Source organism: Mastigoproctus giganteus, chromosome 11, assembly GCF_048544385.1.
Source record: "Mastigoproctus giganteus isolate SK-2022 chromosome 11, ASM4854438v1, whole genome shotgun sequence".
Taxonomy (NCBI): Eukaryota; Metazoa; Arthropoda; class Arachnida; order Uropygi; family Thelyphonidae; genus Mastigoproctus; species Mastigoproctus giganteus.
Window position 1 is genome coordinate 104,925,040 of NC_143585.1, and position 16,644 is coordinate 104,941,683.

At 37.9% G+C, this 16,644-nt stretch overlaps 1 protein-coding gene across 1 annotated transcript in view; it reads right to left on the minus strand.

The window, feature by feature from the left end:
- Nucleotides 1-3,393: 3,393 nt before the first annotated feature.
- Nucleotides 3,394-16,644, minus strand: part of LOC150078323 (uncharacterized) — a 29,717-nt gene continuing 16,466 nt past the window's right edge. Inside the window, exon 2 of the mRNA XM_090384304.1 lies at nucleotides 3,394-5,607. Within this exon, the coding sequence (XP_090240430.1) occupies nucleotides 3,555-5,607 (2,053 nt within the window). The 3' untranslated portion in view covers nucleotides 3,394-3,554. The remainder of the gene's footprint in view (nucleotides 5,608-16,644) is intronic.

A 16,644-nucleotide genomic window follows, 5' to 3' on the forward strand; every position in this document is an offset into this window, starting at 1 on the left:
ATCGATAGCACTACCACCGGACACCCTGCAATGGCTTTTGGAGTCTATGCCAAGACGTAGACGGGTTCTATTATGGCAAAAAGGTGTTCCCACGAGGTATTAAGTAGGTGTTACCAATTCAAAGCCAATTCTGTGTATAGGAAATTAATGGAAGATGTACTGTGCAGAAATCGTTATGAAAGAGAAGTTATTAGATCCATCACGAATGAGTGGAAGAGGTGTCCAGATGCCAGATAAGTAAGAGGAAATGCTCAAATCCGAATAAAGGAAACATTTCCTTTTGAGCAGTAAGTATCAGGCCACGATGACATGTTTGGGTAGGGAGGTTTCGCGCAACAAGCAAACTGACTTTTTGACACTATTTAAGTAGCAAGTCGCTAAAGTGTGGTATATTCATGGGATGGTTCATAATAATGCCGAAAACTCAGTTTGGTTTACGATTTCTGTAAAAACGAAGGCTAAGAAGACAAAATAATAATCCACGTTACATTCATATTTAGAAGATTAAAGCCGCTCATTTCAGAAACGAGTTGCATTTTGAAAAATATACTGCAGAAATATGATTATTTCTAGAAGGCTGACCAATTTCACTGTAAGAAAGGGAAATAATCTAGTAGCACACTGAGAATGCGTCTACGTAACGTCATTCACGGAATTCCTCTCCTTCCTGAATTAATAAAAGCAGTGCAGAAAAGAAACCAATCTTTTTACCGGAACATTAACTACTGAACCCTCCTAGAGTTAAAAAAAAAGTATATTTATATATATGCATAAGCAGATTCTTTATTTAGCTTCGCAATCTTTAATTTATTCCCACCCTCCATTACGTTTCCCGATTCTCCCCTAAATGATATGACATTGGCCAGAATAGTCAGTGGTTCTCAAACTGGGATCTTCAATATAAAATCTACACGAGAAATCTATTTTATAAATAAGTATAAAAGTCAAAATATATGGTAATGCTGCTATATTTTCCTATCCTTGACTCATGCTAGAACAATATCTTTTTAATCCCTGTAAGCTATTGTAAATATTTTGTCAACTGGTACACGTACCGATTTACTGGACGAGAATGGCATATGATTCGGAATCCTTCCACCTTAAACTGAATTAGTAATTCGATACTTAATAAGCATTTAATTCCATTTTTAGCACCAATCGGTTATTGCAGAGGGGAGGGGGGAAGGTATCTGCTATTAAGCCATCTAAGCAAAGAATAATTATTTTCAAAATCGAGTCATTACAACTACAATAAAATTGGATTGAAGTTATCTTTAAATATTCATCGCATATAATGTCAAAAATATACTGCAGACCAGTATCAACCAAATACTTGAAAATAAAATCTCTACATGATTATATTGGATGTTCACCGGACTGATCGAGACTCCTAATTTCTGGGAACTATGCTTATGGAAGATCCCACAGTTCAACCTCGGAGCCACACCAACGTTATCAGCAGGTAATAACAGGTTTGTGCTAACCGATAAGGTTCTCTCAACCCAAATGCTGCCAACCTCCTCAGGCGCTAGATGGAGACTGCAGAAAATTCGGAACGATAAAAAAGTACATCCAGCGGTTCCTGAATGTCCTTGTTTTCTGCCCACATAATCATTGAACTGTGACAATATACGACACGTACAATTTATACCCGTGAGACTGCCATGTTCGCTATCCTGTTAAGGATTTTTCCTATCCCAGAAAGGACAAGATCATAATGCTGAATCTCCTTGATGATCTGGCGCCAATCTTTCCAAGACGACGTAATCCGCCCAAAATGGTAATTGAGTGGTACTATCCTGCAGATCCCTACATGTAAAAATAAAGTTAATTCGAAATCCACTCTTTGATCCCTCCTTGTCACCCATGATGATGATGCGAACAAATCTGTTTCGTGCTATAGGCAGCCTCTGGAACTGAAAACTTTCACTTATCACAATTTAGAAACCTACTGCATTAATCAAGTCCCACAGTTCATGCCCTTGTATTAAGGTCTATTTCTTTCTATCTATCAGAACACCTATAGAGTATCTGAAAAGTGAGAGCTCTGCCAAAGTTTAGTAACAGAATGGATACTTTTTCAAAATGCAAAATAATCTCTCGTTAATATATATGCTTATAGGTAAGCGCTTGATCTTTATAAATGTCATTTAACGTCACATCAGTAAAAACAACAACAATAATAATAATAAGATCAAAATTTAGGAAATATTTAAAATTATTCTGAATAAATATTCTTTATATGTATTCTTTTTAAAGTTATAAACAGGAGTACTCATTTAATCGACTAGCAAATTATTATTAACTGCGGATTCATTATACCTGAGTAACGGATCAAAAGGTAAAATAAATATGTTGATCCTATTGCAATCCCTAATAATGTAATATATTTAATGTATTCCAGTACTGTACTCTTCCCTTAGCCAGTAGGCTGTGCTGGAGATGACCATGACCAAAAATGGTTAACTTGCCCTGATTTTTCGTTCACGCTATATACGACACAATCTAGTCTATTATTACAATTTACAGTTAATATTTAAGATGGACTGCATGCTTAGTTACGCATTGCATCCAGTATGCAAATAAAATTCATTGCTTTTTTTTAGTTAAACTTAATTTTTCAATCCTTTTCCATCTCTGATCATATAGCGCTGTTTTTAACTGTGGATGCACTTATATAAACAAATTTACAGTTTTCATTAAGAAACAAATCTACCAAATCACCGATGATAAACACCATCTTACCATAAGCAGACTTTGATTTCTTTCAGTTAAGCAACCATCGTAGTAACCAAAGCGTAATGAACGTCTATAAATAAAGCATGTTCCAAATTTGGATTTTGACTAACAAAATCGGAAGCCAAATCTATAATTTCATTTAAGTAGAATGGTTTAATGATGATTCATTGGCATTTATGTTTTTTTGTGGCCAAGACATTGAGGAAAGTTAAACTTATTAAAACTAATTTTATCAATATAGTTAACGCGTACATGTATGATGTAATTCCAGTGATTTTACGAGCTTACTGAGGAGGCCCAAATAGACAGACAAATAAAATTTAGAGATCATTGGGGGAGGGACACTTCGTTATAACGACGCTGCGAAGTTCCCTGAAAATCGAATGTTTGACATTTATGTACAGATTCCTAAAACGCGTTTTAATTGAGTAAATTCCAGGAACAGCGCCTTAAATGAATTATAACTAATCTCCCGTTGTATGCGAGGTCGATATAACGAAGTAATGCCTACTGACGCAAACTACGTCATTAAATTCTATAGTAAGATAAAACCGCACTGTTAGAGAAAGGCAAGAGGACATTAGGTATACGAAGAAGTGGTCAACAACTTAAGAGGCCGAGAAGAGGATTTTAACGTTCTTTGATTCACCCCACGACACAGTAAGTTTCTTAGAGACGTCGTCGCGTTTTTTTTTTTTTTTCTTTTCATCCTCTTTATAGACACAACGAACGTTTTGAGCAAATCGTAATGGACTTAAATCACTTTGGCCTGTTGGCATTGCACATAGAAATACAGTAAGGGTTAAAAGCTCGCCTTACGACATAACCCCAACCTCCTGCGGGACAGCGCTGTGGTTCTGCTGCGCTTCCACAGTAGCCTGTCGGATCGCCTCTTTGTAGGGGCCCCGCTTCTTCTTGTTGTAGCGCATTTTGAAATCGTCCAAGAAAGGGGTCAGCTGATTGCACGGCATGTAGGAAGAAGTGGAAGACCCGAACCATGCCACGTGCGCTTGTTGGTTGATGGTGACTCCGTTGTCTCTTTGCGACACCGTGAGTGCCAGGACTTTACCTGGCCACCAAGGAAACCCGTGGATCTTTCCCCACACGATGTCTCCAACTGCCATCTCCCTGCCGTTGTCCAGGAGACATCTTTTCACATTGTGCGTGCTAATTCTCATCATTAGCGGCTTCACTCGGTCCATATCACGTAGCAGTTCGTGCTTTGGGAAGTCCGGCACTTCTCCGCATTCGCTGCCAGATCCAGAACTGCCATTGTCAACTACACCGGTACCTGCTACGACATTGCCATTTGGCTCTTCACCACTGTACTTGGGACTACACCTCATGTAAGCCTTGGCATTTAACCTCTTCAGGCTGATGGACAGTTTCTGTTTGAGACAGCGTTTTTTCACCTCCTCATAGTAGCTGTCTGATTGGCGGATGTCAGAAGGTGAGGTCAGATTCGCGGGCTTGCAATCCAACTGTGAGACCCACGTAGTCTGTTGATTTGAGAACAGGTTCGAACTCTGAATATCTGCTAAGGATTTCCGATTCGGACTAGTACAGTTCTGAAACCTGAATAGATTCTCATTCCGTTCATTATCATCTGGATCCCGATGTTTTCGCTTCCGTTTCACCTTGTGCTTGTGATGATGGTGGTGGCGTTTGTGACGGGGAAGAATGACCTCACCATTGTCCTGACTTGGACTAAGAACCGCAGTAGTTTTTCTCTGAGCTTCCTTCTTGGCTTTCTTTAAAGCTTTTTTAGCTGCCTTGTTGGCACTAGCGTCTTTGGTGGCCCACACATCAGAATTCTCTCTTCCAAACCATCGAGTATCTTCTTCGGTGTCACTGGGGTGGCAAGACTGGAGCCTGGCTGGAATTTTGAGGACGGTGTCCTTGCCTTGGGGATTAGCAAATGAGATCTTTATAACCGGGCTTTTCGTCAACGTTACATGTAATTCCCCGTGACCATTACTTTGGTCAGGCTGCGAGTCCACTGTTTTGGGATCGCTGTCCAACCCGTGCCTCTCTTCCCGTCGATTCGCCTTGGGTTGTTTTGGGGGGAGAAAACCGTCTTCTCTCAGTCGACTGGACAAGAAATCGAGCCGTCTTTTCCGAAGGATCATTCGATTCGAAGGCTCTCCAGATGCTACTGCCTGATACTCGGATACAGTTCGGGTCACAAAGCCGTTGACAGTCCCTGTGGTTGCCGAGTGCTGCGGGTTGCACGTATGAGATTCTTCCGTTGAGGAAACAGTAGTGTTATTCTCCACCTTCTGCACGCACTCCACAGAAGTCGAGGTTAGTGTTACACGCTGAGAAGCCACACTCCTGTTTTGCCAGCTTCTTCTCGTCTCCAGACTGTCCGTAAGAGTCACTGTCAATTTCGTAGTACACCTCGATCGGTCGTTCAGAGACACAACATGCCCGTTGTTTGTACTTTTAGAGTTACCACCCGGTGAGGGGAAGCTGTCTTTCCTCGTGCTGCGAAGTTGCACGTTTTCCGAGTTCTCGTTACAAATCGCCCTGCAGTGTGAACACAAAACCTGTCGAGGCCTCAGCCGACGCATTCTCACGTTCTTGTCTTTCCCACTACGAGCGTCTGGCCGCCGTGACCTGAAGAGCGGTTGACCTAGCAGGTCACCGACAGAACCGTCCTGCTGGAAGTACGTCTGTCTCTGTCGTAACGCATGGAACCGGTCCGGTTTCTCCTCCGCCAAGTCTGTCGATGCAGCGAGCCTGGCGGAGGACGCCGAATCTGTAGTGAGCGTTGTTGTTGTTGTGGTGGTGGTGGTGGTAGTGGTGGTGCTGGTGGTGCCGAGACAGTCCCAAGGCCTATTGAGGGAGACGCCAAAAGGGCTGTTCCTAAAGAAAACAAAAAGAAACCATATCGTAAATAAGTAGTAAGGCAGTAGATTTCAAGTGAGAGAATCCCCAGCACATTGCTGTGGGAGGTTTTAAGCTATGTGAAATGAAATGGAAATTCACTTCAAACTTCTCCTTACTATATTTATATCAAACAGAAAGAAACTAAAATATTATTAAAGAGACAAAAATGACCATTAATATACCAGCGTTTTTCAACCTGTCAGTTTATTTTCACAGAGAATCACGTGTTAAGCATTGTATTTCAAAGTTGCAATAATTTATTAGATTGACAAAACAGATCACAAGGCTTTATATGGTCGAGAACGCTGCTATATTAGCTGTCACATAAATGGTATAACAATGAAACCTTAAAATAGGAATCTTCATATTTATTTAATTTTATTTTATTTTTTATTATCAGCTATGCAGTCATCCCGATAAAGCCATTTGAACTACAGAGTTTTTCGTTACCACCAACATAATTGACAATAAAATGCAAATGATTTAAAATATTGGGTGACAAATGAAAGCTGTTCCATTACGGTAGACTTCTCTTTGAAAGGTCATCTTAGCAGCACGAACACGAAGGCGTGTTAGATACTAAAAGCCCCTTTTGAATTATACGGGGTGATACGAATAGGATGAATCTTTTAAACAAGACTCGGTTAATTAGTGGCTAATCTATACCGATTGTTACAATAACTTAAAGACACGATGTTTGACCTGTCATGAGATCGATCCATTGAAAAAGTAATTCAAGTAATAATGATTGCTTGAATTACATTTCAAATTTCACCAACACTAATAGTAGGACCCATCTAATTTGTGTCACTCTGTTGTCAAGCTAGTATTAGTCCAGCTGTTAGTTAGGGATGATTAATGGTATTGCGTGTATCTTTTTCAGATTTTCCCTTTGCAAACATTAATTGAGCGAAATCACGCTGAAAAACTAAATTAAGGATCAGGGCTTAATTTATCTTTTACAGACCTCGTCCCTGTTTATTTAGAAATCTTTAGAGAGTACTAATGGTTATACAGTTTGTCGCTTGTTTTCTTTCTTTCCTCATGTTTTCTCACGCTACCTCCAGTTCCTTTAATGAATTTTCAGGCATTCTTACGACATAAAAATGATTTGCTTCTTCTTGATCAGAATGGCAACATTAACTACAACAGTCTTTCGTGAGAGAATATTGGAAATGTCACTTGCCCTCGTTAAGATTTGGATTCGAATCCCATAATGGCACAAGGCATTTATTGAGAATATTTCAAGCTGTCCGAGTTAGCTGGTCTTAGGCGTCTTTTTTCTTCCCCAAAGAGATGTTAGTATTAGAATACATGCAGCTTACACACAAACAGAAAATTATGGTCTGAGTTGCCTTGATTCTAAATCAACACGTCCTAATGCCTTAGTCTAATACGCTGGAACAATTCATTTTTCATAATTGCGCAACTGGTTGTATACTTGCGTCTTCTCTAACCAAGAAAAATGTTGCACGCAGTTTGCAATTGTAAAAAGAATCCGAAATATAGATGGACAGAGTATTTATAGATCACAATTTAAGAGAACAGATTAATGCGCCCACAACAATATGAATTCGGGAAGATGACTGTAAAGAATTTTCCTTCCTCACCCTTGACAAAATAAATATTTATCGTAACAAATCTGTTTTATTTCTTCTTGGCAGTTTGTAAATAATTCCTCTTCTCAGGGGATAAAATATAAAATCCTTCACAGTGAGAGACAAGTCGGGATTCAAAACTTGCTCTACAAGGATCTGAAATTTGAGTACAGCGAACTAAAATCAGTTTTTTAGTCCACAGTTTTATTCTATAAATTCAAATCGAATTTGCACTTATGGGCATCAATTTGAAGTTCGGTTAGTGATTTTATTTATTTTTGTTGTTTGCATGATTATTATTATTTTTGTCTTATTTGTGAACTGAACTCAAAACAGAAGCCGTTTTAAAACTCGTCATGCTTCGATGAACCCATGCTAGCGAAATAATTCAGCATAATTTTCGTATTTTCTGGACCATATTTTGTGGAAAAAATGTAGCAAAAATTGCGCTGTTTATTACAATGGATTACTTCAATGCAGAAACTAAAAATTTATGATTTTCAGGATACATTCTTGGCATTTAGTCGCATTAGTCAATTTAAGCATGCACGAGGCATTGAAAAACACAGGTTTTACGGTAATAATCTCACAAGAAAGGACATTATTTTCAAAAGTTATTTTGAAAAAAAAAAAAAAAATGTCTCTTTTTTGTGATCCTTCTTTGAGCTCAACAACAGTCTTACATGCTTCACTGTAGCCAAACTTTGCTTAACTTTAACCAAAACTTGATTAAGATTAATTAAAAGTACCAATAAGCCATTAATTTACATAAGTCTGTAAATTGCGAGATTTGCAGACATATTGCAGACGTATTGTTCTGTGGTCGATGTTCTGTTCGCTGAACGAAAAAAAAAAAAGCCGTTTCTGGGAGAAAAGACCATGCTACCCTCGCCTGAGACCGACTAACTCAGCTACTTTGTGAAAACGACCCATAAAAATTCCTGGCGCCATTGAGGGGATTCAAAATCAGGTATTTTCTACCCGCGTGGAGCGGACGAACATACCTGCATGAGTAAATTACTGTTGGAAGTGAACTAAATGCTGCACTGGTGAAAATTCATAGTTGCTTTTATAAACTTTGTGAGTGATTTTTGCAGTTATAATTGTTCGTTTCCATTTGCTCATGAACGAGCTGCAGTTCACAAACCTTTCACCACGATAGTTTATGCACAATGGTATCATTCTCATATGAACTAGACTTTTTTGTGGAACATTACAGAAGGAGTAACGTTCCACAAAAAGTTCTATAGTATCGCTTTTACCACAAGACGCAGAAAAGGATTGTGATATCCTCGATAGCACCACATGGAGTTATTGAGGGGCAAGATCTAATGTTTTTCAATAGGCCAATGGTCCGTGCCCCAAAGTATCATATGTGAAGGCTTAGTTTGGGAAGGATAGTGCGATACTGATGGATTGGTCCTGTCAGAGCACCGATCTGGGTCCAGAATCGCTGTGGTACGAACTGGGAAGACAAGAGTGAGCTTTCTGAAGGGACCAGCATTACTTCCTAATTAACAGCTGTTTTCCTAGAGGCACGTATGATGAACAAGGCTTGATGAGAAACACTTCCATTGACAGTTCATCAAACAGTGAAAGTGTTTCTCAATGACTCGTTCTGTTTATGTAGAGTATAAACCGCTGTTGTCTCTTCTCTTATTGTCCAAATATTTTCGGTAATGTAAATATTCGGACGGTTCGTGTGAGACTTTTAATGTTTAGATGTATCTTTCATGTTATTTTAACTTTCTGTTTCATACTTGATGCTGTGGCAAGAAAACATAAACATATAAAGAAGATATAGGCAACAGAAATATGTAAAGATAGATCCGACTAGTCCTCAGAATTTTATTAACAAACCTTGATTAACAAAGCTTGATCTTGATTGACAAAGAACCTGTCAGCGTCTGTTTTCTAGTAGTTTCCAATGGATTAAGTTACTCAGAAATAAAATTAAATCACCACAGCACATAATGGGAATTCGCGTGACTGTTTTCTTACCCAGTACTAAGTTAGGTCAGCTGAAATTGCTATTACGGTTTTGACCTCTCTTCATCTTTCCGTCTTCGTTCAGCCTTTAGTTTGGAACTGGGGCTCACATTAGGGCATAGTCCGATTTATTTCATAAAGCACATGGAAAGGGAGGCCCTAGTTAGGTAGAAGCTGCGGGACAAAGGAGATTTTTTTTAGGTTAATCGTGGCTTCTTTCTAAGCTCCTTTGAGATCCGTTACTTAGAAATCATAGTGCTTCCTTGTTAAGCCTCTTTCAACCATGAGATGCGATTCCAGATGAAACTGATATTGGATAATGGTTGAAAAAAGGAGATGCCGACCTCGAGGAACACATGCGCATGTCGCAGCTGGTAATGACGCTTCCTTCAGGATATAATTTTCGCTGAAGTGTCAGATAGATTGACCTTGTGATTAAAATCGTTCATAATTCTTTTAAAGACCACATCAGCAATTTTAGTCGCACGAGAAGAATGCAAAATATGAAATGATTGAAAGGCTTTTATGCGTTGCACATACGAATCGTATAAAAAAACTTTACTGGAAAGAAAACATATCAGGACCGTTCTGAAGCACGTGCAAAATCCCAGAAAATAAAGGAAATGTGAATGAATTTTTGGTGTTCGTAAATTTCCGTGGCATGCAGAGAAGTCTGGGTATCCTTTTAAGTGCCCAAATATTTTTCGAGTCGGTTCACTGGTTTGGAGATTAATTAACTTTACAGACACGTGGATCCCGGGCTCATTAATGTACACGAAGTAAGTCATCGTGATTGATTTCATGAATACATTTAATTACACGAACATTCATTATGCAAATTAATTAAGTTTTCTTGTTCTTTGTTGCCTCGCGACTTGCCGAAAAACATCGAAACTGATGTTTCCTGTAAGTCGACGAAGTAAACTTGTTATTAAAACCGAAAGAGTCTAAGGGCGTAGATCTTTCTTAACCCAGTTACTTAGACTCCTTCATCGACCCACGTAGCAGTCTATAATACTGACCTACAACGGAACTAGTTATGGTCAATACTTAAATAATTCCATTTCCGGTTGTACTACATTAGATAATTAATTCGTATTCTGTGACGCTATTAAAAACAACATAAACCACCGAGTTAAATTATTTCCAACAAAGTCGTCGAATTGCTAAAAAGGACGTTTCTTATGTCATGATCAATACCGTGGCTGAGCAAAGAATTATAATAATCGATAACGTAGTTTTAAAATTCACTTGGCTTCCATTCTGGAATTAATTTTCTAGAACAGATGAAAATTAAAATTAATTACTTCAGTTGTCTTCAAGCATGTACAAAGCGAACGCTTCACAGGATAAGCAATTTAGTGGCGCCGTGACTTTGTCTTTCAGTGTCATGTGCAAAAGATCATTCAAATACGGAGAGAAAAATGAGACGTTCCACTGCAGATTGTAGGTGTGGTGCTAAAGCCTGCCTATTTAATTGACTTTCTCTAAAAATAGAACCGCAACGATTAAAAATATTGACCAGCAGAAATCTGGATGAATACATTTTCTCATATGGCGAGTGGAAGTTAAAAAAAAAAATGATTAGCAACAGATATTCGTGATGCACTTTTTTGTCAGTCTACATCAGCCTACACCACTGTTTTTCTTTATTAAAACCTCAGACACGAAAAGTATTAGAATCCATTGTACTTAATACAGTGCATGGTTGAAGGCTGAGAACACAGAAGATACTTGTTGACAGTAGACTTGATTTCTACATATTGTAATTTTTCGGAAAATACATGAGAAGGAAGGTTATCTCAGAGAATGGAAGAAGAAGGAATAAATGAGGAAGAGAACAAGTTCGTTCTGCGAGTTTGGAGTTGGACAGTGGATGGATGCTGACTGCTTGCATGTTCTGATTAGTTTGGAAGAGAGTGGAGGAATTACAGATGCCAATTCAGAAGAATGCTACCCATGGAAGTATACATAAAAAGGCATGCTGCAGCAGCTGGACGTCTATGAGAGAGAGAGAGAGAGAGAGAGTTTGTAAGAAACGGGTCATTAATTAACTTGGTTGGCGTCTTTTGAATAGAGTTTAGGAGTTAGAGAGAGGTTTAACACCCCACATCCCATGGTAGGAACAATATTCCATGGTAAGGAGGATTTAAGATATGAACCGAGTCAGCAGCTGTTTAGGAGAAAAGTAATGCCGAGAGCGGAAGATAAAACCCAGTTTCATTGATGCACAGGAAGCGATATTTGTGACGTGCTTATGCCAAAAGAGAGATTAGAAGGCAGGGTAATCCCTAATAGAGATGTGTGATCTTGTCTTGAGATCTGAATGTCATCGAAGATAAGCATAGTAGGAGTGGGCTTTTTTGCGAGAGATAAGAAAGAAAGGAATGACAATAACGTTTCCTTCTTACTATAGGAGAATTACCTAGAGATTGGTATTTAACGAACTGGTGGCAGCTATTCGAGAATATCGTAAATGTGCATGTTTCATCAGAATAATGTGCTGCTGTCCTGGTCGGATTTAAGAACGCTGCATCCATAGGTACTAAATTAAGAGCACCCACCGTTTTCCATTAAAATGTATAATAAATTATATATACTTTAAATATCATCTACGCAGGATGATACACGTTATTCAATTTCAACCTCAATACATCTGATTAGGCAAACTGGTCGATGTAGCAACAGTCGTACTCATGTCACGATCACAACGAATAATCGCATTGAGTTTTTGATTTAAAGACTGGTGTGCATACCGTGTTGTATTCGAGCTAAATTATTTTAATTTATCTACTCGATGGGAATGGTAGCCCCTTTACAATGAAGACTAAGCAATATCAAAGAGTGAAATCCCTATGGATAAAAGCTAATACTAAAAAAATTAATATCACATTTACAGTTTCATAAGAAACTGGCATGTTGAAAATACATAAGTTATTTCAAACATGATTATAACTTCTTTTCCAGTCCTTATTACATTTATGCCAATTTGTTTTTTTTTTTTTTTTTTTTGTTTTGATTTGGTTTGGGAGTTTGGGAGTATTGGAGTATAATTGGGAGTATAATTTATTTTATAATTCAGAATATACCAACAATCACAAATCAAATATCGCTACATACAATTAAAGATGAAAAACATGACAAATAGATCTTTATCAACTAAATACTGTTGACATAAATATTTCACGAACATATCTGTACAGATACGTAACTGTAATGATCTGTACCATTTCTACCATTTCCTTAAGCAGTTATAAAGTTCTTTTAAAAATCTGTTCAACTGTTCTACTATGATAGGGGTCCCATAACAACCGCAGATTTTCAAACTGGACTGGATCTGGCTGTATGCAGTTTCATAATGAAGAGATCACCATCATGACCACATAGCTGCGTATCTTAACAAAGCCAGCAGCACGACTGGCACTCTTGGTTAAGTCATTTTTATGCCTTATAAATACAACTGAAATTAATGAGATCTTTATAAGTTTTTCATTGAATGTACTCGATAGATTGAAATATAAACCACAAAAAGTAATTAACTTTTTCCATACCTTTGTAAATAATCTATTATTAAAGAACAAACCATTTGAACTTGCACACATTACATTTTTTAGCTATGATTTGAAACACGTTTGGGACTTCTGCAAAAATTAACCTGCGGATATAATCATTGGAACTGGCACGACATTTAATGTAAATAATAGATTACTTGAGCACAGAGCTCGAGTGGAATATCGTTAAAGGGAAGAAAGAATATCGCAATCTTCTCATATTAATTAAGCGCCTGATTTTTATGAAGACAGATGAGTACAAGAGGCGAACAATAAATAAATACAGTATAAGCTTTTCTTAACATCCAAAGTTGAAAATAATGGATTCACACAAACAAAGTCTTTGATGTAGTTCTTCTTCTGTGAATAAATCCATAGTAATTTAGATAATTTAGGGCAGCATTAGATTCGACGTTTTTATTCATTGAGTTTAATGTTCATATTAGTATATACTGGTAACTATACTACGCTAATAAAACATTTAGACATCACTTCCCAATGTAGTGAACGGTGCCAAGAAATTTATGCAAAACAGGAACAGGTTTAAAATGTTTCTTTGATAGTTTAAGAATATGGTGAAGACGAACCGACCGACATCGGAACTTCAGGTGTCCACAGGAATATTTCAAATGTAGTGCGTATAAGGTTCTTAGGGAGCTGCATAGCATGGGATTTTTATGGATATTTATCAGGGGATGGAGAGTGTGTGTGTGTGTGTGTAGAACGTTGTCTACCGCTCTGTATTATTCCCACAATTAAATTTTGAGGAGGTGAGGTTATAACGTTATTCTATTTTTGGTAGTGTCAAATCATCAGTGCCAAGTTGTTGTTGAAGTAGGGATTCATCGATGCAAGGGATACTGTGGCCAAATTAGGCCTCAGTGTCAAGTAATACATTGATATCTTGGACAATACTGCCATGCTCATACAATACGCCCAGCTCTTCTACAGCTGAAACGGCGACTTGTACTGAGGGAGGAATGGCCACAAATTCATATTGTCCACTGCAAGCAATTGTTTCAAATATGTTCGAGGGGGTGAAAAGCCAGAATCTAAATTCTGGCTTTTCAACCTTCCTACAACAGAATAGTGGCTATTGCCTACTAAGAGCACTTGTTTCTTAGGATGCAATTCGTAACAGTAGAACGCTAGTATAGGGCATACAATATCGGGATCCCGAGATCTCAAAAACCGGGATCCCGGTCATTTTTTTCCGGTATTGATACAAAAAATACTAGTGTTTCGGTACTAATTAAAAAAAAATAATAATTGTTTATAATTTAATCACATAAATGTTATAAAATCACCTTTATGTGATTATGACGTCGTTATCTCTACTAGCAAATGTTCGATAAATCATCGATAGGACACCATCGGCCTTCCTTGCAACCTGTCTACAATGCTCGGAGAACTTCAGGTCTGACTGTATCGTAACACGCAAGTCCCGTTCCTCCACTACTGACTTTAGTTCAACTCCACCAAGTGTATAAGTTATTTTGAGTTTCTGTTCCCCAGGTGTAAGACCTTGCATTTTGCTGAATTAAAGCATAGCTACCACTTTTCTGACCATCCCGGAAGTCTATCTAGGTCACTCTGAAGAAGCTTTGCTTGGCGGCGATCATTAACTACTCTACTGATCTTTACATCATCTGCAAGTTTAGACCTCACGCCCTCTATCCCTTCATGGATGTCATTTAAGATAATCAAAAACAACAGTGGTCTCAATACTGATCCTTGGGGAATCCCACTTCTTGCATTAACCCAACCTGAGGAATAACCATTTATCACAAACCTCTGCCTGGTGCCCTCAAGCCGTCGTGCTATCCATCTAAGGATTTTCCCTTTGATTCCAGCCTGCTCCAACTTATAAAGTAACCGCTCATGTGGGACTGAGTCAAATACTTTGCTGAAATCCAAATAAACAATGCCGAAATTATTACCTAAATCCAGCTCACGAGTGACCTGTCAAAATGGCTAACCAGATTTGTTAAACATGATTTTCCCTTTACAAAACCATGCTCTGTATCCTATAGAATTCCATTTCCATCTAAATGATCCTGAATTTCACCCTTGATCATTGCCTCCATGATTTTCTCTACCACTGAAGTTAGACTGTCCGGTCGGTAATTTCCCGTTACACTCCTAAAACCGCCTTTATATTCTAATTTACACCATTCCAACGGAACCTATCCTGAGTCCAGTGATGCTCTCATAACTAGCCTTAATGGTTCAATGCACTCACTTGCCACCTCCTTTAAGATTATAGAGTATATGCCATCAACCACAGGAGCTTTACTCGCCTGTAGGCGCGAAAGTCCTCATTAAATAATCATTTGAAATTTAAACATCATTGATTACATTTTTTTCAACTTCACTTCCATAATATCTCATTGACACAAAGGGTTTTTTTTATGTAAATATCGATGCAAAGTAACTGCTGAGTTCATCTGTAACTTCAGCTGTGGTATCTAATACTGTCCCATGTCCATTACATAAAGGTCCAATCTGATTTGTCCTTCTGTTCTTTGCGTTTATATACGTGAAGAATTCCTTAACTGCACTCTTTGCTCTCTTCTTTATTCCTTATCCCCATTATTTGCTTTCTCCCAGATACTGTAGTGAAAATTATACTTCGCTGAATAAAACGTCTTTCTCCTTCAGAAAAGGATGAACATAATTCAACCAGGGAAGACCAACATGGAACAGAAACTGTTCCCCAAATTCTTTCCAAAATAGGAAATTTCCTGACTCTAATGAGATTTTAAAAGATGAACTTGAGTTGGAAATTAATGAAATACTTTTAACTATTTTTGCTAAAAAAGTTCAAAGCTTAGAAAATATGGACTAAGATCGTCTACGATTATTTCAGTACAATAGCACCATCCAGCATAGAATACGAAAGGGCGTTTTGTGCCGCTAATCAAATACTGTATGTACCAAAATTAGATTCTACGATTATCTCAGTACCAGAATAGAATCCGAAAGGGCGTTTCCTGCCACCAATCAAATATGTACCAAAATTAGATCCATTTTAAACGATCATGCTATTGATTGTTTATGTTTCTTAAGAGCTTTATTCGGACAGGTAATGTGGATGCTTAAACATAACTAAACTTTGCAGTAACAATATGTGTTTTTTTGTTTTTAGAATAACTGTATTTTAAAGATTTTTTTCAGAATATTTATTATTGCAATAAAAGTTTATTTAAAACATGAATTCAAGTGATTACACTTGAATTTTTTTCTTACTTTATTGCACCTAATTGTCATCAAAATTTATTGAGAAAAACGTTTGTTTTTGGAATATCGGTACTAATACCTATATCCAGGTTTCATAAATCAAAAATACCTAAATACCGGTATTGTAAGCCGTACGCTAGTATCAGTAAATGCCAAGTAGAAACAGTAAGGGTAAACTTGCCCATATCTTTCTTGTAATAATGCTCTTCCCGCTGAGGTGGTATTGAATCAGCTCTCCTATACATTCCACCAAACTTGGTAGGCAATTTGTTCCAGTGGTTTCTCCCAATAGTTTGTTTTATGATTTGTTTTTATTTCCGTCCTTTATTTTTCTCCTGTCTTTTTATTTTCCTCTTCATATACACAAAAATGGTGGTGGAGTCATTAATATTCAACCCCCTCATGTAGTTTTCAAGCTCTATAACCCACACGTTCAGAGACTATCCTCATATGGACGTCCCTTTGCTATGCTTATCAGACTAGTCGTCTCTCTTTGAACCTTTCAAAAAGCTCAGTGTTTTTGTTTCAGGTAATATGGCAGATACCAGTGCATTTACAGTGGAAGAAGGACTAATAGCAGTGGTGTGGTACCAGAAGAGGACATACACAAACAAGACAATAAAACAGGTTCAATA